At 43.2% G+C, this 26,317-nt stretch overlaps 1 protein-coding gene across 1 annotated transcript; it reads left to right on the plus strand.

Moving 5' to 3' along the window:
- Window positions 1-24,786, plus strand: LOC308082418 (delayed-rectifier potassium channel regulatory subunit KCNS2). Its single transcript, XM_080424158.1, has 10 exons — window positions 1-331; window positions 11,836-12,012; window positions 12,395-12,528; window positions 13,114-13,275; window positions 17,352-17,523; window positions 17,610-17,693; window positions 18,117-18,278; window positions 19,899-19,982; window positions 22,946-23,038; window positions 24,262-24,786. The coding sequence occupies exons 2-10, from the start codon at window positions 11,842-11,844 to the stop codon at window positions 24,667-24,669; spliced, it is 1,470 nt and encodes a 489-aa protein (XP_080280284.1). The 5' UTR covers window positions 1-331; window positions 11,836-11,841; the 3' UTR covers window positions 24,670-24,786.
- Window positions 24,787-26,317: the final 1,531 nt, after the last annotated feature.

A 26,317-nucleotide genomic window follows, 5' to 3' on the forward strand; every position in this document is an offset into this window, starting at 1 on the left:
CCATGGGGTCGCATTCCCTGCCGAAGAGAGCCGGACTGTGCCAAGTGTTCAGTGTTCACACTCGTGTGTCTAGAGACACGCGGAGGAGAGACTGTCTGCTGTCTGAACTGAACTGAACTGGAGACTCACTCAAACAAATCCCCTGATGGAGGAAGGAACTATTCTGCCTGCTCAGATCACTTTATTCCGCTTTTTAAGGCTTTGTTAAAGATTATTTCCACTTTCTACGTCGTTAAAAGAGACAGCTATAAAACTTTGTCTACCATGGGGTGATTCTGTAGCCAATTAAAAAGGGAAACAACATTCCTGAGCTTCTGGAAGACATTTGCAGGTGAGGCTCTTTTATTTTTATTATTATGCTTTAATCAACTTGTATTACACAACATATTAATTTTTATTCTGTATTAGTATTTAAACATTCAAGCTCAAACGAAAATGTGAGTTAATGCCTGCTTTGTAGAATAGCATAATATATAATATAATGTAGCTAATATAATGTAATATAATAGCCTATAAACTATTGTCTTAAAAGTTCACATTTGAGTAATGGCAGAAATGAGAACGGACTACACACACTACAAGGACAATAATAACATGCCAGCATATTCCAGCCCATGTTTTTGAAAAGTCACAAATATTAGGCTATAGCTATATTTTGAGGAGAGCTATTATTTGCAGGACATTTACTTTTAATTAAATCTGCTTAAGTCTATGAATCTGTATAGAGGGATATTGGACTGGACATTTTTTTTCTTGCCCTGGGATTTTAAGCCGCACTGCTTCTGCTGAATTATAGATCAACTTTATTTCTGTATATGCATGGAAATCCCCCTGGGACCACAGACAGCATGGATGGACCCTGTGTAATGAGAGAGAGAGAGAGAGAGAGAGAGAGAGAGAGAGAGAGAGAGAGAGAGAGAGCGAGAGAGAGAGAGAGATGATTGTGTATTACCTATACATTATGCCTGTAGTTCTCAAACTTTTTCATGTCAAAGACCCCCAAATTAATATGTAGCGTATTTGGCTGCGGACCCCCCGACTGAAAATGTTGGGGGGTGTTTAATTATGTAAGAATTAAGCTATTAGCTTGCAGCATGGTGCCTACAATTCAATTAGTTAAAAAAATTAAGTAAGATAATATCAACTATTGATCCTGCTATCTATCTAGGGTCATATTAACTACCTACTATTGATTTTGATTTGCTAATGCATCCACTCACAAAATGTTTACCTTGGTGGCGTAGGCCTACAGTATATATGCCTTCTCATGTTTCTCTGTGCGTGCATTTTACACTACTCTATAAATAGTTATGAGAGAGAAAATTAACCACTTAAACCCCAGCATCCGTATTGTGGGGAAAGCTTTCGCAGAAAATCGACAAGCAGATCGACAAGCTCACAATGCGTTGTGAGCTTGTCGATGTGTGTGGGTTTTGGGATGGTTTATAATATATGATACAGGATTAAGAATAATGGCTTTCATACCAAAATGCTGAGTAGATTGTAAACATAATAGTACAGTCACTGCAGGGGGGTATCATGCACCCCCCGGAATTATACTTCTAATCAGGTTTTTCTTATTGGAAAAAATTTGCTGAAAATGATGAGCTATGATAAAAAGTTGTCAAAATGTCCCACCTACCTCAAAATCCCCTTTTTTGTATATGGCTCTGGCGAAATTATGTAAATGCAAATATTAATTCACCAAAATTCCATAAATAGACATGGTAGTCTGAAATGTATCATGGACTATCCTGACACATAAGGGTAAGTAGCAGAATAGCATTTTGGGGCTTGCAACCATTGTATTTATAAATATAAAAAGTCCTTTTCATAGACTATAAGTCTGTTAAAACACAACAAATTACTTTAAAAAATGGCTGTAAAATATGATTGCACTCAGAACATATATCAGCTATTGAATAATATTAACAGTTTTTGTCATTCAATTCTCCAACACAGAAATACACATTAAGCAAACATACCAAAAAGAAAATCTGCACCCGCAGCACCTCCGGTTATATGCATCCTTCATGTGTCATCCTTATCAGATCATGGTAATTTTACACCCCTCACAAAAATCAAAGGAACTGCTGAAGAAAAACTACAGCGACTTCATAAGATCCGGGACCAACGACTCCAACAATCACATGAGTCTCCATATCGCATGCAGTCAGTCTGTGACCAGATCCCTTCAACTCTCCCTGATGACCTGGAAAGTGTCGGATATCACCGCAACTGTTATCTGCGCTTTACTGCCAACCTTAATCTCCTAGGACATGATGCCGAACCAGAACCAGAACCATCAACCTCAGGGGGGTATCGATCGCCTCGCCGATCGTCATCTGGTCCCATCTTCCCACCAGAGTGCATTTTTTGTAACAAAGTTGCGATCAAAGTCAGTCATCGGAAAACAGAGAGACCTGAATTGTTCTCATCTTATAGGAACAAAACAATTGCATGGGAGAAAATTGAATCAAGGGCAGAGAAAATGGGTCTAGTTCGACTTCATAGACAGGTGAAAGGCAAAGATCTCTTTGCTTGTGAGGCCAAACATCACCATTCATGCTTTAACTCTTTCCACACAGCATTCACTAACTATGAACGCAGGATTCAAAGAGCCAAAGGAGCCAAGGGTACTGAACAGGATTGTATGTCAGCTGCCCATGAAAAAGCATTCATCTCGGTATTGGAACACATTCAAACTCATATCATCCAGCAAAATGAAGTCCTACAGCTATGTTCCTTACGCTTGGTCTATGTCGAACAATTGAAACTGAATGGGCACGAGAACTCAAATTATCGTTCTGAAAAGCTAATGAAACGCCTACAGAAAGACCCCATCAAGGAGCATATCAACTTCACGAAGGTAGAACATCATAAAGCTGATGCCATTTCATTCTGGCTTGTGTACAGTTCACATCTCACAGTTTCTAGTTCTCTTGCACAAGCTTACACTCTAGGAAGCACAGACGAGCACCAAAATGTTGCTCTCCAACTTTGTCAGAGTATTCAACAGGCTTCCAGCGACTCCAAAGACCTACCGTGGCCTCCTACAGCCGATTACATGGAGCTTACATCTGAAAATCTCTTGCCCCCAGCCCTTGTTCGGTTCCTACGCACGGTTATGACTGGCAAGGAAAACATGGAGACTGATGAAAAGGTGAATCGTCTGGTATACTCCATTGGGCAAGACATTATATTTATACATTATATTTTTAATGTTAAACACCACATCAACATAACACCACGTTATACATGTATCATTCCAGGTTATTCAGTATCAGGAGCAAAGCAACATTGCATTCCAGCTCCTCGTTAAGTCTCAGAGTCAAGATGAGCCATTAGTCTTGGAAGAACTGATTAAATACTGCCTGGTGCCTGTACCCCCCAGCCTAGGGACTTTCTCCAAGACCAATAAAGCCTCTTTCTTACACTACCTTCTGGAAGATTCAACCCCTGGAAATCTGACCTACCCCAAGGATGCTCTCTTCATCCAGGATGGCATGGCACTGCTTCATGTTCTTACCAACCTTCCCCCAACCTGTGGTGATATATGTCTATGTCTTTTTGTTCTCAACTGACAGTTACCATCCAGACTCAATTAAATCCCAAGAAAGGTTGAGGCGTGGCAGCTCAGAGAGAATCATTTTGGCTGGACCAGCAACTAGGAAGCCATATGACTTCAAGACGTTTCTTGCCAATGATGACAACAAAAAGCAGTTTTGCCAGCTCCTGCTACGTGTATGGAGTGACCAACAGGCAGCTTCAAGGCTGGAGAGAACAGAGATGGCAGTGCTGATCGTGGAGGGGAAAGCCCATCAACTGGCCTCAACAAATGGAAAGGTAAATAGGAAGCCTATATTCTTCTTCTTGAGATTTTTTGTCTAGATCTAGAATTGGTGGTGAAGTAATCAAAATGCAATGGCCCTGTGTTTCAGGTTGAGGTGTGTGAGCGCCCTGAAATCTACAGCAACCAGGAAGAAACTGACACAAGGGTGGTGCTGTACCTTCATTATGCTGCTGTGCTAGGATACGAGAGTGCTGTGGTCAGAACGCCTGACACAGACATTTTTGCTATTCTTCTGTACCATGCTCATGCCATCAAGTTGACAGTTTACCTAGATACAGGATCAGAGAAGCATCGCCAACTTCTCAACCTCTCTGAGCTTGCAGAATCCCTGGGAGAAGACTACTGTGCCACTCTTCTGGGATTCTATGTGTTCAGTGGAGAAGACTGCACCAGTGCATTCAAAGGGAAGGGGAAGGTGGGAGCCCTTGAAAAAGCTGGAAAATAATCCCAGGTTTCACGAGGCATTTCGTCAGCTTGGTGACGACTGGAATGTCAATCCTGAGGTGATGAGGCAGTTGGAGCAATTCACGTGTCTGTTGTATGGACAGAGTCGCGAGTCTTCAGTGGACATCGCCCGTGCCAAGTTGCTGCAGAAAATGGTGGGGGCGGATGACAAACTCAGTTCTAAATCTAAAGTTGACCTAGCTCGCCTTCCTCCATGCTACTCTGCTCTGAAGCCACACATCCAACGTGTGAACCACCGTGTTGCCTTTTACAAGCGAGCTGATGAAGCTATTGTGGAAAAACCAAACCCCTATGATGAAGGGCAGGGATGGTTGAAAACCGAAGGGGAATTGACACCAGTGTGGTCCTGCGGTCCAGTCCTACCAACCTCACTGGTTGATCTCCTTGACACTGGAGATCATGGACAAGAAGACAACGAGATTGAGGAATTTGAGGAAAATTTTGACTCTGACGAGTTCTATGATGACTGATTAATGTGACTGTGCATTTTGTTCTGCATGGTGCAAGTTAGTGTATATGGTGGACACTGTTTGTACACTGTTGCTTACAAATGTCCCTGTGTACAGGGCAGGATACTGTAATGTGTGTATTTAGTTCATTGTTCATTACAGAGGATGTTGTTTTGTGTGTGATGTTATGCTATGTTATAAAGCTTGCTTAAAAACTCTGTTTAGACATCTTATTTGCACATAGAAACCTATTGTTGGATTCTAGGCTTCTAGAAAGCTACTGACTGAATTTAATATTTTCTCCGATTTGAGGTATAGTGCAGACTTTTGGCTACAGAAAGAGTAATTTTCAAGATAGAAAGGTCATCTTGGGCTTAAATTAAAGCTTAGGGATATGGGTAGTTTTCTATATACAAGTGGGGCAGTGATACTCACAAAAAAGTGCTGGAAAATTACCATCTTTGTTGTTGTTTGTCAAGCTTACAGTATATTTTTCTGTGTTTCTGGGGATTATATAGGTCATATTTATAAATACAATGGTTGCAAGCCCCAAAATGCTATTCTGCTACTTACCCTTATGTCATATAATTTCGCCAGAGCCATATACAAAAAAGGGGATTTTGAGGTAGGTGGGACATTTTGACAACTTTTTATCATAGCTCATCATTTTCAGCACATTTTTTCCAATAAGAAAAACCTGATTAGAAGTATAATTCCGGGGGGTGCATGATACCCCCCTGCAGTGACTAGACTATAATGTAAACTAATTTATAAAACAAAACAACTTTTTGTCTGTTGGATATGAATCATATAATACTGCAGCATTTTATTATTAACCAAAAAGGTACAAAAAGGTGTAGTACTTAATCTAATTTTTTGCTCATGCCATTAATTATGTCTGTCTTTCACAAATGAATGACTACTACTAGGGCAGGGCCACACACACACACACACACACACACACACACACACACACACACACACACACACACACACACACACACACACACACACACACACACACACACACACACACACACACACACACACACTCAAATGTCACAGGTGTTTACAGGCCTGGCATGGGTTCATTAGTCAGGGGGTGCACTGCACTCCACTGAGGGTGAGTAGAGGGCCAGCCTGTACTGTTTATATGTAAAACACTATTATGTCAATCGAAACCAGAAGTACTTTTGTATAGTTTAAAAGCCAAAGGTCACAACCAAAGTTTAGTTTAAAAGTATTATGCCCATATTTGGTACAAAGGCAATATACTGTTTACTTCAGTTCTAACAACTATATGGGTCAAACATGAGATGGATAATGTTAAGATATACAATCTATGATCATTTTGACTTTGTCAGACAGCAGTACAGAAGAAACATTGCAGTCTGTGTTTTACTTTACACTTTAACATGTTGACCATGGGACAGGACTTTTGACCGCATTTTGCAATCCACTGTACCCTGCAGACTCCGTTTTAATCTATAGACTCTGATTCAGTCAGGGGACATGTTTGACTAGACTTCAACTAGACTTCACAGGTTTACAGGTGTAAACAAGTGTTATTTCTTTTTCGTAGATGCTCCCATCATTTGCAGTTTTCAGGAAAGGGAAGAAGAATAGAGAAAGAGAAAGAAAGAAAGAAAGAAAGAGAAAGAAAGTAATATAACAAGGAAAACAGGTCAGATATTCCAAATATTGTTGTGATTGTTGATTAGAGTAACATAAATATACTGTACATACATAAGTTGCATGGTGCATGGTTAGAAGAAATGGTAATGGAATGAGGCAGATAAAGCAGATAAAGCAGCAGATATATATACTGTTGTAACAGATACTGATACAGTGCATGAGCAACATTAGAGCAGTGCATTGCAGCAATAGAATAGCAACAGATTGTTTTGACTTTGTGCATGTATTCAATTCAATTCAATTCAATCTTTATTTCAGACCCAGGGAGATCCATATCACAATTAAAAACACAACACAATAAAATAACAGAAAGGAAAAGAAAAAAAGAAATGCAAATAGCCCACATTGTTCAGTTTCTGAACAACAATATATATAGTCTCATGAGCAGGTGAGACATCATTTAGCAGCATATCAGACATTTCAACATACTGTAGGTGGCAGACTAGAATCTGTTTTAGTCACGGGACATGTCTGTCTTTAGCCTATAGAGTCTGTTTTAGTCACGGGACATGTCTGTCTTGAGCCTATAGAGTCTGTTTTAGTCACGGGAACATGTCTGTCTTGAGCCTATAGTTTGTTTTAACCAGATAAGGACTGGCCATCTGTAGGCTATGACTATATTACAATTTACAATTTAGGCATTTAGCAGACGCTCTTTATCCAGAGCGACTTACAAGGCAAGGCAAACACATACATCAAATGCAGAGAGACAGTGTAGTGCAGTGATATTTAACTGGTGGCCCATGGGACAATGCCATGGGGAGTTTTCTTGTGAACCTGGAACACATTCCATATTCCACTGTAAAAAAAAACAATGGTTGTACAGGATGACCATTTTGAATGTTTTTCATAAACGTTAACCAAAGCTCATGAGTGTTTAATTAAGGCACTTACGTCACATTTTAATGTTTGAGAGGATAATATCTTTGCCAGGCCTTTAGAGTGAACAGGCTTTGAATTTGAATTTGAGAAGGAAGTAGGTAGCATATTTCAATGTGTTCTGTGCACGGGTAAATTTTGTCAAAGAGAGAAGAGATTTGGAGAGGCATGCTGACATGGTGAAAGATTTTCCATGTTCGTATGAATGAAAGTTTTTTTTTGTTCATGTTTGAGCACCTGTCTGTTCACTAGGAAAGACCAAGCATCAGACAAAATAGATTTAAGGTTGTTTATTGAATAAACCCAGGAGTATGGTCGTTTATGGGCGCGTCGCATGCGCAGCATGGGACGTGCGGCATAAACGGTCAAGGATGCAGAGTGCCGAATGTTCATCTAAGGTCATCACTACACGCAAGCGTGGAGTGTGCGGCTTAGATGGCCAAGTCACGAACAGCATGGGGGGTGCTGGTGTGGTCATCTAGGTCATCACTACACGCAAGCGTGGAGTGTGCGGCTTAGATGGCCAAGGCACGGAATGACGTTCGGGGTGCCGGCGTGGTCATCTAAGGTCATCACTACACGCAAGCGTGGAGTGTGCGTCTTAGATGGCCAAGGGCATGGGGGTGAGTGCCGGCGTGATCATCTAAGAAGGTCATCACTACCTTACCTTTCCTTGTTGAGGCGTGGAGATTCCTGGGGGGGGTCGTGGACCCAGATACTTTGGCTTAGGGGTCCGAGGCGTAAGCCATGCGGAGGTAGGTTTAGGGACCTGGAAACTAGCACACCGCCATTTTTTAAATCTGGGTTTAAATACCCCGGTAGTTGGCAGGGGAGGAGTTGTCGGCTTGATTGGAGATGGGTGAGTGGTTGGCACGGGGTGGAGTTGCCGGTGGCTGGCTAGAGTTGTGATTGGTTGTCTTCTCCTTGGTCAAACCTCCCGAACATCAGTTGTACCCAGTGGCGTACCCACCATAGAGGCAAGGCAGGCGGCCGCCTGCCCAACTAAAATCTCGCCACCCCTAGAAAATAAAGTAAAAGACTGACAGACAGCGGCCGTCATTCACGCGGGCAGGCAACAATCACTACCGTATCCATTCAGCAGAGCGACCCACGCCTATAGTGATGCATATCATGTATGCCATTGTCTTCATGGGGTACTAGGAGTGCCAGGAGTGGGGGTCTAGCTGGGCCATCACCTGTACTCGCCTGACATAAAAAGTACACACAGAAGTACAATGACAACCTCTCGCCTAGTCTGTGTCTCCTAGCGTTTGAGACATTTATAGATATTTTCAAGTGCAGCAAGCCCCGTCGTCTCATGTTTTGAGACATCACTACATGCTTGAAAACTATTTGATTTGGCTGTTATTGTTACTGTTGTAATCGCAATGTTGAAATGAGTCAATAATTTGTGCAGGACATCATGTTCTGTAATGCTGCTTTTTTTTAGAATAAAAATACATACATTGATTATACTTATTATTGTTTTTATTAACGTTTTTCAGTTTTGTAGTCAGGTAGTGTTGTTGTGTTAACTTGTTTCCCCGAGATTTTCCCCCGAGTACCGCCCCCCCCCCCCCCCTTTGGAGGGGGGGGGGGGGGGGGGGGGATCTCGCCTGCCCTAAATGTAATTTCTGGGAAAGCCACTGGTTGTACCAACTCCATTTAAGGGCACACATGCTGTTTCTTGAACCATTAGCTGAGAGTTCATCATGACATTCAGCCCAGGCTGCTATTGAGTGATTGAAGGAAACATACAACTGTGTGAAAGCTAATGGATGAGATGGAGAATTCTTTCTTTGGTGTGATGGACAAAATCCACTTAAAACTCAGAAATGGATAGCTACAAAAAAAGGGTGATGGGTGATAGACGAACTGCAGTCAAAACTCATGCTGTGCTCTTTTGTGTTGATGTGCCATTGAAAATGTAGTGACGTAACCTTTGTCAAGCTATTCAGCTACATGGTGAAAAGAAAAAAATCATCATTTTGAAAGTAGTGTAGCCACAAGCTACTTGGAAATGTAAGCTGGACACACTGACCGGTGTAGGTCATTCACCTGAAATATTTGTACTGGGACAAATTATCCAGTCTCTTTATTTATTTATTAAAAGTTTTCAAAAAGTTAAAATCGGTTAATTATAACGCAATGAGAGAAACAAAAAACATGTTTCTGGCTGTTTTGTTTCTTTGTACTATGGAAAGCTTGATACTTTTACTTTTTCTTTTGACACTTGATTTTAACACCAGATACTTTTCTTAAGTACATTATGTGAGCTAGTTTAACATTTTGACCCAAGGGATTTCCTTATGGGTGAATTTAACGTTTACAGGAGTAAAAATATCTTTAACCCCTACAATCCGGGAAAGCATCTGTGTCATTTTAAATGTTGCCAAGGTTTTTCAGAAAACTGTTGGGATTTAGAAGGTGTTTTTAGAATCGGCCTCAGGTCTAAATGGGTTAGAGTCAGTTTTAGTTTTACTCAAGTATGGCTTTCAAGGACCCCAATGGAACAAGATTCCAAGGACTTTTTTGGACGGACCTTTTAGACAAAGTATTATAAATGTAATTGTGCTGTTTACATTTTTTTGCCTAATAAAATATTCAATCAATCAATCAAAGTACTTTATACACTACTGTTTATTTCTCTATGTATAACTTAAGGCAGAATTGGGCAGTTGCAGATCCAGGCGTCCCTTTGGGTTGGGAAAGTATCTTATCCACAATAAATAAAACAATAAATAAGATAATAAATTAACCGTTTAACCGACCGGCTACACATTTCTTAACGGTTTAATAATGAACATTTTTTTCCCCTTTATTTTTGTCTTTTCCCATTATTTTTTACATATCTGTACATTGAAACATATTGTCAGGGAAGCTCTCTGTACATGTGGTGCCAGACTGAAGCTCCACTGTAATACCAATGCATGGTAAGTTTATTTGTACAGTATAGCACATTTCAACAAGGCAGTTCATTGTTTTACACAAACATTAAAAGTATTAAAACACATCACAAAAGAAGAATCAGAATCAGCTTTATTGTCTCATCACAGGATTACAGGCGTAAAGAAGTGGGTGGAATTATTGCGCTCCATCATTTGTTGATTTTGTGAGAAAAGAGAGGATAGAGTTATTAGAGTAAGAGCTGGAGAGACAGGAGAAAAAAGGTGTGTGCATGTTCTTTAACATTGGCATCATATGCAGGTGTGTGCATAACATATGCTGCCATGAGGCAAGGTTACATTAGCAGCACGTACAGTGTTCTTAAGGTGCTATGAGCTATACCAGTTGGTTCAACAAGGAAAGGTAAAAACCACATATTTCACATACTGTAGGTAAAATCCATGCAAGGTAAATCCACATAAGGAAGCATGAACGTCTACATGAGGGAAGTGCGACAGGCCAGCCTGGTGGCAGGCAGTGTTCATGCCTTGTTCAACAGTCTGATAGAGACAAAATAAACACATTATGAAATTACATTTGAAAACTATGAGAATATAGTGCAGTGCAAGAAATTAATCAATAGTGTCAATAAAAGGCAGCGGGCCGGGCAAACTGAAAAGGCTTCAGCTTTGATTTAAACGAACAGAGATTTATAGTACCGGGAGTTCCATATACATATGTGGTGCTTGCATAAAAACTGAACAAAGTGGAGTGCAGTTCATAACACAGCAGAAGATCAGAAATGTACTTTATCAGTGCAAGATCAGTGCTTTATAGACCAATAGTAGTATTTTGAAGATGTGAGAGAAAGGCAGAGCGTGGGACGGATACAGGGAGACATCCACATACTGCAGTAGGTCTAACTGTGTTAAATCCACATCAGCACAGCTACCTGTCTATGAGACCAGAAGCCATTTCCTCACAGCCTGCAATTACAGCCTCTAATGTTGCTAAATTACGTTACAGTCACACTTGACCTGAGGTGAAACACGACTTACAGCTCTGAAAAGGGATACCTCTGCTCCCTGCTTCACTGAGGTTTCCCCAAGCAATGAGTCAGATATATGAACTCATGTTACTACTGCTTAAAAGCAATAGAGTGAACACAGCTAATATATCGCTGTTGTTCGGGCAGAAACCCCCTATCTCCATATTCTAACGTCTTTTTCGTAAACGAACGCCCTACTTGGTCATACTGCAGCGTCACATGAAAGCATCAAAAGTAGCAGATCTACAAGCAAAGCGACGCGTTTCGAGCTTGTAGATATGCTACTTTTGAATTTGAATCCTGAAAAGTAACAGTTTTGGACATATGAGGTTTCCACCCGACAGAGACAATATACTAGAGAGAGAGAGAGAGAGAGAGAGAGAGAGAGAGAGAGAGAGAGAGAGACCTACTGTAGCCTGAAGTAAACGATGAATAAATGGCGTGTATGGAGGCTAGTATTTACAATTCATTCACTATTATGAATGAATTGTTAAATGTGCACTGAGTCACCAGGACCCCTTTTTCTTTAAACCTCTCAATCATTTTTCCATCATCATTAGATCATCATGGTGAAGGAGAGGCTCCCCCACTGGGTGCACCAGGGCCCTGAGGAGGGCCTGGTTCATGTGAACGTAGGGGGTCTGAAGAGGAGTCTCTGTTCCAGCACTCTGAAGAAGTTCCCCGACACCAGACTGGGAAAACTGCTGGCCTGCGACTCTGAGGAGGACATACTGCAGGTTTATACATCACACAACATTAACCACTTAAGTCCCTCAGGGCTTTTCTGTTTTCGCTCTACATTAAATATCGTCTGTCGGGTGGAAAGTCTGGAAACCTCATATGTCCAAATTAAATTACTTTTCAGGATTCAAATGTAAAAACAGCAAAAGTAGCAGATCTACAAGCTCAACGCTTGTAAATCTGCTACTTTTGATACTTTTGTGAGACACTGTAGTATGATCAAGTAGACCAGTAATTTACGAAAAAACATAAAAAGTTAAAATATGGAGATAAGAGGTTTCTGCCCGACCACTGAACACCACTGTCCAGCACTGAACATTACCATTAAAACTATCAAAGCTTTTGTCTTTCTCATCGTTCCTTCCTCCTGTGCTGTAGGTGTGTGATGACTATGATGTTCAGCAGAAGGAGTTTTACTTTGATAGGAACCCTGGTTTGTTCCCCTATGTGCTCCACTTCTATCAGACTGGAAAACTGCACATCATGGACGAGCTGTGTGTCTTCTCCTTTAGGTACAACAATCCTCTGTCTGTCTCTAACTTTGTCCTGTCCTGTCCTGTCCTGTACTGTACTTTGTACTGCAGTGGTTCTCAACCTGTGGGTCCACACATGATTTTGGCGGGGTCCCCAGATGACAGTGAAGTGACAATTTCAGGACTTTGAAGACCTTTTCAATACCTAAAAAAGAAAATACTGTGTTAAAAGTAATCAACAAACTATACTATACTTATACTATAAGAACAGGTCAAACATTGGCCAAATTGTCAAATAATATAAGAAAGAGGCAAACATTTTGAAAATAACTACCTATCTACAATCTCACAAGGCCTCGCAGCACGAGCCGCTGTGAGGCCGGCCTATGACGTTAGTACTATGACTTTAGGTACTCTCCATACGTATGGGGATTTGCAGTTTTTTGGGAGATCCGCTGATCCGGCCGACTTTCCACTTTGTGTGTGCTAAAAAACTGAACCCATCTTTGTGAGTTCCGAAAGAATAAAAAAACTGAACCCATCTTTGTGAGTTCCGAAAGAATAAAAAAACTGAACCCATCTTTGTGAGTTCAGAATGGATTATTTTCTCTTCTCCGCATCCAGCCAGGAGATCGAGTACTGGGGCATCAATGAGTTCTTCTTGGACAGTTGCTGCAGTTACCGTTACCATGACCGCAAGCTGGAGAGCCGCCATCGCAGCTGGGATGACGAGAGCGATGTCAGCAGCATTGACACCTCTGTTGACGAGATATCTGACCTGAACAGGTAAAAGAAAAACTAAAGAAAATATATATCTGACTTAAACAGGTAAAAGAAAAAGAAAAGGAAAATGCACCTGGAGGTGCACACACAATATGGCACACAAGCAGCCACTTGGTGATTAGGACACATGACTGTTCCATGACTTGCTCATGTGCTGTATGTTAATCGAGTAATTGAGAAGCAGGTTTTTTGTTAACTGTATTTTTCATTTCTTATATATGTTACAGGTAAATTGGCATTCCAGGTAAATTGGAAAAGGTGCGCTTGTTTTCACCGCCCCCCAGGCAATTCTGTAGAACCAACGCTAGAGGGCAATGAATGCACACTGAATCCACACGCATGCACATGCGCGTGTGTGTGTGTGTGCATGTGTGTGCATGTGTGCGCATGCACACACGCACACGTGTGCGCACACATGCGTGTGGCGTGGACACTGGATAGTAACCATAGACTGTATGATAGTAACCCATAAAAAGATATATTCTCCCCCTATCGGGTTACAACTCGGACGGCGCTGTCGACTCAGCAGACCTTCGGCCGGTCGGCGCGGGCACTCGCGCCTCCTCGGCCTCAAGCTCTGCTGAGTCGGCGCGCCTCCGTCATGGACAATAACTATTATCACGTGCGGTCCGCGTCGCATCAAAGCCACGCCTCGCGCCTCCTCCTCCTCGCGCCGCCTCGTATCAAAGCCCCGCTTCGCGCCTCCTCCTCCTCCTCGCGCCGCCTCGTATCAAAGCCCCGCATCGCGCCTCCTCCTCCTCCTCGCGAGCCTCGTATTAAAGCCCCGCTTCGCGCCTCCTCCTCCTCCTCGCGCCGCCACGCATCAAAGCCCCGCTTCGCGCCTCCTCCTCCTCGCGCCGCCTCGTAACGAAGCCCCGCATCGCGCCTCCTCCTCCTCGCGAGCCTCGCGTAAAAAACCCTGTCTCGAAAAGCCCCGCCTCGCAGCCCCGCCCCACGCCTAAAAACAAGCGCTCCACTTCCAATTGACCTGGAATGCCAATTTACCTGTGACATATATATCAATGTGCTGCTGTGTCGATTGGGGTCCCAAAGATTATAAACATTTCCATTAGTACACTTTCAGAATTACAAACCTGTAAGCGTACATTTGGAACCCTGGTGGGCCCCGGACCAGATGTTGAAAAACTGTGGTTTAGCACCCTCATTTCCTCAGCACTGGAGGGTTCTGTTCAGTCCTTGGAAAATTCCCTTGAGCCCTATTGGCAGAGCAGAACAACAGCACTACTTCCTGCAGCTCCATTTCATGAAAATCTGCCCTTTGACCTGGACCTTGACTGTGACCTTTCGACTCAATATTCATCAATGCCTTCTCAAGTTCCTTTGCTGACAGAAAAAGCTGTCATGAAAAGCTGAAGCAAGGGTCATAACACAACCTCAGTGCCCCCTACCAATAAACAAGGGGAATTACAGTATGATGGGCTGAGCAATTAACCGAAAACCGACATTTTGAACCTCTATCCGACTTAATCTTGCTCATGTACGTTAATCAATAACTTATAACTTTATTTTTGTATTTCTTATATATTCACAAATCAACAATAAAAAAAAACACGTTTTAATCAACTAAATCGATTAGTATAATTAATCAGTTAAAGGACAACTTAGTTTTTTTTACAACAAGGGTTATTTTATTAGTTTGTAATGATAATGATTTTTAAAAAATCATGTATTGCTTTCTATCGTTATAGTGATTTTAGTGATTTTTAACTGGGGGGCAGGGGCATTCTGTCCATTGGTAAATAGTCATGAACGCAGCCTTCGATTTCCGTGAAACTTTGTACGCACATCCCCACTAGGCCAAGGAAGAAATGCCACCCTACATTTTTTAAATCAGCCTCATGGTGGCGCTGTTAACAGGCAGATTCACGTTTTGGCCTATAACTCTTGAACTGTATAGGCCCCCGCCTCCCAGTTAAAAATAACTAAAATCACTATAACGATAGAAAGCAATTATTTTTTTGAACACTCATCTTTTAATTATTATCATTACAAACTAATAAAATAACCTTTGTTGTAAAAAAACAACCTTTAAGCCCTGTAATTATGCTTCATTGTACAATGGTGGCATGCGAAAATAGCCGATCTACAAGCTCACTGAGTCTGTTGATCGCTATTTCCACTTCTTTCTGTGGAAATTTTGCCTCGTAATCGAGGCAAAATGTTTAAATAATCGTGATATTGATTTGAAGTCATCGCCCTGCCCTGATAACAATCCATTGCTCTCCTCCTCCCCTCCTGCATACAAACCTGCTACATCACTCAAAGCATAGTAAAGCATCCAACTTGGCTACCGGCAGCCACTTTCACTTATATTTAAGTAGTCTGGGAGACTTCGCCTCAGAGCCTGGACAGCAGTTCTGATTCAAATCAACAGCCAATGAAGAAAAGGGGGCGGGATCCACATGTTTGCCTCTCGTGGGACTGTTTAGACGAGTTGCACAGCTCTCAGACCGGTAAGAGGCGTGTCCTCTCAGATTCTGAGCGTAAGTTACGTTCCGTCCACAAATACCAGGGCTCTGGCCCAGAAGTTTCCTCGCCCCTCCCGTTTGTATGCGAGAGCTGGCAAAAACTTCTGGGAACTCAGATTAATATTTAAGATAAAGAGATAGACCTTCTTACCCTGTTGTTTTTCATCCCTTCTCTTGGCAGTTAAAATCTTTTATTGTAATTGTATTTTACCTCAGTTTAGCTGGCTGTGTATTTATTAGATTTGTCCCTGTTCTGTCAAGCACTTTCTTTTACATTATTTTGAGTCCAAAACAAAAATGTATAAAGCAACTAAACTGGTTATTGATTTGCAATTAGATTGTTTTAATGTCCATTCAACCAACGTGCACTTAGCAGTCATCTATGCCATAATACAGTAATAGGAAGTATGGGAGCATATTTTAAAGAGTGTAGTATGAGTTTCAATTAATTAATATTACAGAGGAGGGTGAGAGGGTGTGCTTTACCGTGATTATTGGCACAGCAGTGATGCGCTCAGGAACAAGGCGGAGCCGAGTTCCGCAAGCATCAGTGCCAATAAGCACGATAAAGTTACCCTCAAGTGTAATATTGCACTTGAGGGTATTCCGATACTATATCGGTATTGGAATAACTCTAGAAAAAACACATTGGATCGTTTTTATCTTCATCAAGCAATTTTCACACGGTAACCAAACAGCCAGAAAACTCCCTCTGTTTCCTAACTCCCTAACCTAACTCCCTTTCTCTCTCTCCCTTCTAGACGCAGCCGTCTATAACACGGTTCGTCTGTATCTCTGTCTGTCTCTCTGTCTGTCTCTCTGTCTGTCTCTCTGTCTGTCTCTCTGTCCTCACAAAAGTCAAGCAATCATAGCGAGCCACACAGCTCCGCTGACGCTGCTACGCCAATCACAGTCCCCACTAAAGTCGACCAATCACAGCGAAACACACAGCTCAGCTGATACTGCTACGCCAGTCACAGTTGCCACAAAAAGTAGACCAATCACAATGAACCACAGCTCAGCTGATGCTGCTACGCCCATCACAGCTCACCTCACGCTGCTAGAGCTGGTCCAGAGCATTGGCGAGTTCTCTCTAACGCTCTGCCATAGACTGTAAAATGACCAGCTGTACGATCACTACACTTGAGCAAAAATAAAGAATATAATTTTGCTGCTCACGGAAACAAAGGCAGTTTTATGATGTTGAAAGCCTATCAGCATTTTCTATTGACCAGATCTGTAGGTGGCGCACTTGAAAAACGTTCCATCTGGTGGACAGGACATACTTAATTTTTTGGCCAAAAAGTGGATTTTACACAAAAGGTGGGGTTCTGAGAGGCTTCCCACCAGCTAACGCTGTGGACCAGAGCCACGATGCTACGTGCATACAGCCAACCACGAGGCCAAGCTTTGTAGCACACGATCAAGCACATAAGCACACAAAGCTCACGTTAGCACATCGGCGGCGCTTCATTCACAAACTGTGCACAATTAGTAACTTGCTATCCATAGCTACAGACTGCACAGGGAAGCTACAGTGGTATTAGACTCTGTGTCTTGTTCTCAAACATCACCTCGTTCTCCTTCCAGAGACATTCTGCACTTCCAGGACATGCGCTACGGCCACATCAGGAAGTGTCTTTGGCTGACCCTGGAAAACCCAGGCTACTCCATCCCCTCCAAGCTATTCAGCCTGGTCTCCATTGGAGTGGTCCTTACATCCGTCGCTACAATGTGTATCAACAGCATACCTGAGTACCAGGTTAGTATGTATTCATGTATACATGCATGCATGCACAGGCGGGCGCTGAAATCCCTTATGGCCACTTCTGCTCTTGTCCCTCTCAGAACTTTGATGAAGATGGAAAGTTAATTGAGGACCCCACCATGCAAGCCCTGGAGGTCTTCTGTACCTCCTGGTTCACTTTCGAGGTAGACACACAATTATTTCCATTGATTGATTGAATACTTTATTAACAGTTTGCTAAAAGTGCAGTGGTATAGTTATACAATAATGCTAAAAGGATAACACAAAAAGCCCTGGGGGCTTGTTTCCATTGTGGTCCTATCTATTCAATTCATCAAGCTGATTGGATCACACATAATTCATGTGCTATTGTGGTCCTTTGAGTACAAATGTGTAAGGCAATCATTTTAAACACATTTGCACTCAAAGGATAACAATGGAAATAAGCTCTCAAACATTTTTGTGTTTTATCCTTTTGACAGATATTTACTAATATATGTTCATGTATACTGTTTTGTCAAAAACATAATTCAATCAATCAAATACTGTAGGCACAGAAATGCTAACATCGTCATGAAGTGTGTTGCTATTTACTGTCTCTCTTGGAGGTGGTGACCAGGCTGCTGTTGGCTCCTAACAGGAGGAAGTTCTTCCATCATCCTCTCAACATGATTGACATGGTGTCTGTGGTCCCCATCTACATCACCCTGCTCTTTGACCTGGTGGTGGGCTCCGAGTCCGAACTGTCAGACGTGGGACGTCTCATGCAGGTTAGACCCATTTGGTTTATTATTATTTGATGTGATATTGTTTACACATTTATGATGTGGAACAACTTATACATTGCATCCAATAACTTATTTATGTACATTATGTGCAAGAATGCATTCAGTATTTATGTCTGCAGGTTGCTGAGAAAGAATTTATCAAATACAGGACGTTTTCCCCCCAAGTCTTTCTTTCTTACTCACTTAACCTCATGAAAACACTATTTTCTCCATCACTTGACTGTCTGGAGAATTGAATGAAGAGAGGGAAGTAAGACGGACCACAATGGAAATGAGCCTTAGGGCTTTATTGTATTTTTATCTGCTATATGTTGTGGAAGTGCTGATGTGCTTTCCTTTTATTACCAAATAAATTCATTCATTCAAAGAAAAGAAAACATCTGCACACTATGCTTGTAGTTCAGAACTTGTTAACTGAGCAAAAAATATCAGGTACACAAGGTTTCGGCGAGACAATCCTGGCCAGGCCTGACCTGAGAGGGGGGGGGGGGTGCAGACGGTGCCCAACCTGCCGCGGCCGTGTCAAACACCAGCGGGACTAGACACGGACTCACAACGGCCGAGCTGAATGCCTGCAGGACCAGTAGCTGTCCATTTGATTTCAGGAAGAAGTCTGGCCTGAAGGCTTATCTGGGCGTTTCTTGCCCGTTCACCAAATGAACTCACCTATCAGCGTCCTTAGCCTGGTAAAGCCCCTCCTCGCTCATCGTTCTGTGATTGACAGCGAAAGTTGGCCAATCAGGTGGCGAGTTCGATTGAACCCGAATGGATCCGAGTGCAGCCGACCAAAATGGAACGGCAGCCATTGTTTTCTGTGCGTTATTTTTACTTTCGGTTTTAAAACTTTAAAACGCTCTCAAACTTATTTTTTGAGGCAAGGAATTTACTTTTAAGATATCGTTTGGATAGAACTTAGTTGTTTAACTTCATATATGTGGTCAATTAATCATGACAGAGCTTATTTAAAAATTTAAATTCAGAGAACCGGCAGGGGCGGGCAGTGACACGCATGTATCCGAATAAGGTAACCTATTTTGGGCATGGCCGTCTCAAAAGTCCTGTTGCGTCTGGAGGTGGTAAAAATGCACTGCTGATTGGCTGAAGGGGAACACTGCTGATTGGCTGAAGGGGTTGTCAGTCAACGGTATTACTCCGACCCAACTCCAGCCCACAGCCAAAAATACACACAGGTTCTCATGCCAGACTCCTTCCTGAAATCAAATGGAAATTAGATTTTCCGGAGGGAGGGGCTTTACCAGGCTACCTCCATGCCTGGTCCTCACCACTCACCAGGTGCGACGCCAGCTTGCCCAGACCGACACCAGGAAAGCAGTGGGACCGGATAACATCAGCTCTCGGGTGCTGAGGGAATGTTAGTGTGCAGCTTGCTGTTCCGTTCAGGGACCTCTTCAACCTCTCCCTGAGGCTGGGGAAGGTGCCTCAGCTGTGGAAGACGTCCAGCATTGTCCTGGTCCCCAAGAAATGTCATCCCTCAATGTCATCACAGGTCATGAAGACCTGGTCCTGCAGCAACTGAGACCCCTAGTGAGTGAACACCTCTCTCTCTCTCTGTGTCTCCCTCTCCTCTCCCTCTCTTTTCAGGTCTTCAGGTTGATGAGGGTCTTCAGAGTATTGAAGTTGGCCAGACATTCAACAGGGCTCCGCTCTCTGGGAGCAACACTACGGGTGAGGAGACAGAGTTTAACTGTGTGTGTGTGTGTGTGTGTGTGTGTGTGTGTGTGTGTGTGTGTGTGTGTGTGTGTGTGTGTGTGTGTGTGTGTGTGTGTCCTGGGCATGACGTTTAACTGCCCCGTTGTAACTACCATCGTCAATGTAGTAGGTGCAGTGGATGCATCTGCACTATGTAGCGTGCATACAAGAAGGGATTTCTCACCGGTGGACTCTACCAACAGCCGACACTACGTGACGGCGGCCCCTCCCGTGAACAGCTACCGGGAAGAGCGGCAATAGACCCGGTGGCCTTCCCGCGGCGCGGTGGGTCTGTCCGCTGTCGGAATAGCAACGGGTGGACTTCCAGGCCCATGAGAACAACTAGAGAGAGCGCTTTAACACCAAGCAGCAGTGCAAGACTAAGAACTTTGTTTCCTCTGGTGATCCAGCCAAGGACATACCCACGGACTGTTTGTTGGAGGGTTTCGACACCTTGGGATGCCCAAAGACGAGGCAGAAAGGCTGGCAAAGTATTGTGCTGTCTCTGCTGCCATGTATGGTGGAGCCGCCGCTACTTGGAGTGCTGAGTGACATGTGTTTTGTATCACGAGGACCTATCCATGAGTTGGTGAATGTAACCTTTACTGCGCCTAAAGCATTTGTGTTCCTGTATGCTTTCCCTGTGTGTGGACATAAATAAATATTTAAACTGTGTGTGTGTGTGTGTGTGTGTGTGTGTGTGTGTGTGTGTGTGTGTGTGTGTGTGTGTGTGTGTGTGTGTGTGTGTGTGTGTGTGTGTGTGTGTGTGTGTGTGTGTGTGTGTGTGTGTGTGTGCAACCCGTTGCCACGTCACGGATCCACAGCGATCACACACGCGTGCACGCAGCCTCGTCGCTCCCACAACCATGAGAAGTTGATGTTTAAGCTGTTTGAGCGAAGCTATGTGAGCTCGCGTGCGACCAGTCACTGCACGTTACATTTTGGGAAAGTGAAAAACGGGCGTCGTTATTTTGTGCATATGCCAATGGTCAATGCCTGCAAATTCAGATCAATTGCTCCAGCCACTGAGGAGAACCGGGCAGAACAGACAGGTTTTGATGACAGAGGTTTCCTTATTTATATATAGGATGTCAATGAGTAGTACAAATAGATCAAATTACACTATCTTCTATTTTAATATGAACATTTGTCACCCAAAATCCACTTGATATGCTTGTCTGTTTCAGGTTCATGTTTTGGTATGAATTCCCCAAGCTGGAAAACATATTTTAGCCTTTTTAATACATTCTAACCACACAACGTTAAATGCTTGTATAAAAGGGTTAAAGTGGTTAAACTGACTGTGATGCTGGGGCCCCTTGGAACCCCTTCAAGGAGTCCTGGACCCCACTTTGAGAACCACTGATTTACACTATCTTTAAATGTAGCTGCTCGGTGGCCAATAGTACAAGGCTGTAATCATACTGGGAAGCTCCTAGATGTGTGTAACTGGGGGAAAAAATGTATTTATGCTCAGTAAAATCCTTCCCTGTTTAAACGAAACTAAAAGTGTATGCCTAAGTGCATTCACTGGTCTCTCTGCTGATGTCTCCCATCTTTCCTCGTTATACCATATGAAACATTTATCAAATGCTAGGGGAACGAGGGTGTTTTTTTTTTCTTCCCATCTCCATTCGAAGAAAGCAAAACAATAAAGCATCGTGTCCTAGTCCAGTCACAAATCAATAGACGGTAATTGTATTAGAGAAACAGCAGAATCTAGCAGTTCTGTTATTAAAAGAGTTTGAGCGGAAGAGATGTTATTTTGGCTGGACTGCCAGAGAGGCTGAGTTAAAGCAATGGGTCTCAACATCTGGTCCGGGGACCACCATGGGGTCCCCGGACCGCAAATGGACCGCTATACTGTAGGTCTGTAACGGAAATTTGTTTTTGTGCAAGCTCCATCGTTTTTGTTGTTTTTAGGAAGAGAAAAGGGAGGAGAGACAAGGGTGAGCAAGGAGAAAGGAAATCTTTCAAAGATATCTACATACACAGCATAATCCAGCTGAACTGTATGCACAGGAGGTTAGACATTAGGCTGCATGAGGTCAGGCAAAAAGGTGGTAGCACTTGGATAGGTCCACAAAGCAGCATTATACATCAGATAAAGTGCAAACAGAGTGTCAACGTATTATCAGGTTCAACCACGTTTACAGGTCAAATCCACATGTTAGATTCCCAAGGACAAGTAAAGGTCCACGGCCAGCCTGGTGACAGGTGGGTGGTGAGGCCCTGTTCAACAGTCTGATGGTAGTCGGGTTGAAGTTGTTCATAAACCTGGTGGTCTTGCCCTTGATACTACGGTAGGCCTCCTTACTGGCCGCGGTCGTTGTAGGGGTATGAACAGTTTGTGGCTGGGGTCCTTGATGATGTGCTGAGCTTTGACTACACAGTGAGCTTTAGTTTTTCTTTTAGATTAGTTTTTCTTTTTGGGCGGTGAAACCGCCCCTATAAGTGAGGTTTGGAAATTTGTACAATTATCTTGGGCAGTGAAACCGCCCCTATAAGTGAGGTTTGGAAATTTGTACAATTATCCTGCGCTGTGATTGGCCAATCACAATCTATTCAGGACTGTGATTGGCCAGTGTCACATGACACATGTGCATAGCCCTATATAAGAAACCATAACTTTAAAAAAAACATAATTTGTTTTTTTAAAGTTATGGTTTCGTCCATCATAAAGAGTGTTTCAATAAATGTATTTATCTTTTGTACATGATTGGTTGACTCCATTCAGTATTGTGATTAGCTAGCAAGACACCGCCCACTTCACACAGGGTGTGATTTTTTATATGAATGTTATATTATCATTAAAATCTTAGTGTTTTGGCAATTATTTGGGGGCCCACTTGCAATACCCTTGCGGCCCACCAGCGGGCCCGGGCCCACAGGTTGAGAACCAGTGTTGTAATAATCTTCCATGTGTTTTCCGTCTACAGCACAGCTACCGGGAGGTGGGCATTCTGCTGCTCTACCTGGCTGTCGGCGTGTGTGTGTTCTCTGGAATGGCTTACACTGCTGAAAACGAGGAGGTATGGTCTGGCTTTCATCTGGATGGACGTTTTGTTGATGAGATGACTGAACTTTTAAAAATCTGAATTATTATTTATATTGTTCTAGCTTGAGTAAATCAAACAAAAATAAGCTGTTCTCTGTCTGCCTGCCTGTGTTCATTCTCTAATCTTACAATGAATGGGTGAAATCTCTGTCCGTGTGTCCGTCCGGCTGTAGTTCACGTATCTCGAGGACCGTCTGATGGACCGACCCCCGAGGGTGTGACACGCCTAGTGGGAAATCGGTTGGATCAGTGGATCTGATAAAATTTCATTACATCCACAAATCCCCATTTATGGAGTATGCTGATAATAATAATAATAATAATATGGTCCCCACTCCTTTGGGGTATTTGTAATGTATATTCGCACATATTATGTGAAATGTGTCCTCTGCATTTAACCACTTAAGCCTCATATGGTTGCGCGGAATCCCTCAGGGCTCTATACTAGTGTATTTTCAGTTTTCTTGTGTTCTGCTATTTTCAGCTAAAGATATCCCCACAGTATGGATGATGCGGTTTAAGTCGTTAACCCATCCTAGCTATTAGGAGCAGTGGGCGCTACCGGGGCAGTTAACAAGCCCCCATGACCGCAGAGGATTATTGAGGCTGCCCTGTCCTGTTGGTCAAATCTGTTATTGCAAGACTTCCCCATTTAAAGCTCTACTGCGCCTGCTTAGTGCTCAATCCGTGCTCAGTTGCTTCATGTGCTGGGTGAGCGACTTCATTGAAATTAATAGGTGGGGGCAGGGCCGTCCGTTCTCTAGTTCTTATACTCTATGGCAGTTCAATCCGAGAACGCATCTGTGTCATTTTAGATTTTAGCTTTTTACTTTGGCTATTCAAAAATAGCAGATAGCAAGACAATTGAGCTAAATACATATAATTTTGGGGGTCCTTGACATGAGAACCACTGATATAGAAACATATTATGTTTTTTCAGAAAACTGTTAAGGGTTACAGTATGTGTCTTGCTCAGGGACACTTCGACACAAACCGTGGCCGGGGCGCGAACTGGACACCTTCTGTTTCCGGCCTCTACCCACTCAGCTATGGCCATGAATCTCTTCAGTCTCCCTCCCTCCCTCTCTCCCTTCCGTTCTCTCTCTCTCCACCCTATCTGTTTTCATCATCATGTTCTACTTCTACTGAAGCCTCCTATAACCTCTTGTCCTCACCCCCCCCCCCCCCCACCTCCAGGACGTGGGTCTGGACACCATCCCGGCGTGCTGGTGGTGGGGGACGGTGAGCATGACCACGGTGGGCTACGGCGACGTGGTGCCCGTGACGGTGGCCGGCAAGCTGGCGGCCACCGGCTGCATCCTGGGCGGCACGCTGGTGGTGGCCCTGCCCATCACCATCATCTTCAACAAGTTCTCCCTCTTCTACCGCAAGCAGAAGGCCCTGGAGGCCTCCGTGCGCAACAGCACCTGGAAGAAGCGCCGCGTGAGACAGGGGGACAGGGACAGAGGAGAGGAAGAGGAGGAGGAGGGGTCAGATGGAGACAGCAGGTGTTTGGACGAGGAAGATGATGTGGAGTTTGAGGAGGAAGGTGGCGTGGTGAATTACAGCTACATGGAGCATCCATCCTACGTCCCGCGAGCCTGAAGCTGGCTGGCGGGGAGCCAGAATGGATTTCCTCTTCTGCACTCATCTTCCACTTCCTCTATAGCAGTGGTTTTCAACCCTTTTCATGTCAAGGTCCATTATTTATTCGACATTTGAGCCACGGACCACCATTTCTCTAGTTGTGTAGACTTCTTGTAAATTAAGTAATGCAGATGTTTAACAATAATTTAACTCTTGAGAGCGTAAAATGAAACCAAATGGACCCGTAAGGGTTCATTTGGTTTCATTTTACGTTCTCAAGAGTAAAAGATCTATAAGGGTCCACAACTCTCCATCATTTAGCTGGGGACCACCTGGAAACTCCTCAAGGACCACTGGTGGTCCCCGGACCACTGGTTGAGAACCACTGCTCTATAGCAGCGATTCCAACCTGTGGGCTGTGAGGACATTGCAAATGGGCAACCAAATAATGAGCAAAACACTAAGATTTTAATGATAATATAACAGTTTTTTTTACATTAACCTAATTTAGTAATTTTACATGACAATCAAGCAACTTAAAAACTGTCTGGGGTGCTCTCAAAAGCCAGAGTAGACGTTAAAATGACCCCAAACATGTTTGAAAGTGAAATATCCCTTTAAGTGGTGAGATGGGTGGGCCGCGAAAGCCTTTGAGATTTTCAAGTGGGCCCTGGTCCAGAAAAGGTTGGGAACCACCACTCTACAAGGCAATGTTCAGGAACACTGCTTCTATTACGGTTGAGCAGACCACAGTTCATTTTCACAGTGGGCATTTGGTTGCCTGGCTCCAGCCCTCCAGCTACTAGTCACCCCCATTCAAAAAAAAAACCTTTCAACCAGGTGGAATAACTCCTGAGAGGATGGCGGCGTAACATTAGCGGATGGAATTTATGTTGAAGCTGTTTGTTATTGAAGCTGTTTTGAAAAGGAATTACCGTTACATCCTCCTCCATACTGACAAATGTTCGATTAGTAAATTGTTTACATAAACTACAACAATGTGACAACTTTACCATTTGCAGTGTCGCTTGACAAAGACATGAACCGCTTTACTATTGTGACTGGTTCAGGGATGAACTAATCGCTTCTGCACTTCGGCTACGCCTGCATCTTGGGAGCACTTCCAGCCTGATTAATGTGAAACTAAATGGAACTTCAGGCTAGCCGAGTATCAGGCTAGCCTTTTTTGAGGTTTGGGTGATTTTTCGGACGTGTGTCACTGTTCAAATTGATCACATGCTGCATAAACTCCAGTCTTTATTTTACTAATCACTTTGGTACTCACTATTGGCTCGTACTGTGAAGTGACATGGATCAGTGCTGGCGACCTAACAATGATGATTATGACATCATATTTCTTTTACTTACAAGCAAATGGACTCAGCCGATGAGTGGAACTAAGCTGAAATGAAGTGAGCAGCACTGAAAAAACAAAAAAAGAGCCAGGAAAATATGAAACGTTAATTTCTGAGTGTTTAAGGACAAGATATGGTTGGCACGGTGGTTAGCACTGTTGCCTCATAACAAGGTCTTGGGTTTGAACCCAACTGGGCCCTTTCTATGTGGAGTTTGCATGTTCTCCCTGTATTCACATGGGTTTCCTCCAACACCAAAAGGCATGCATATTAGTCTTGCCAGTGCTCTTGAGCAAGGCATAGGCCTCAGA

Source organism: Gymnoscopelus braueri (assembly GCF_963280865.1).
Source record: "Gymnoscopelus braueri genome assembly, chromosome: 3".
Lineage (NCBI taxonomy): Eukaryota > Metazoa > Chordata > Actinopteri > Myctophiformes > Myctophidae > Gymnoscopelus > Gymnoscopelus braueri.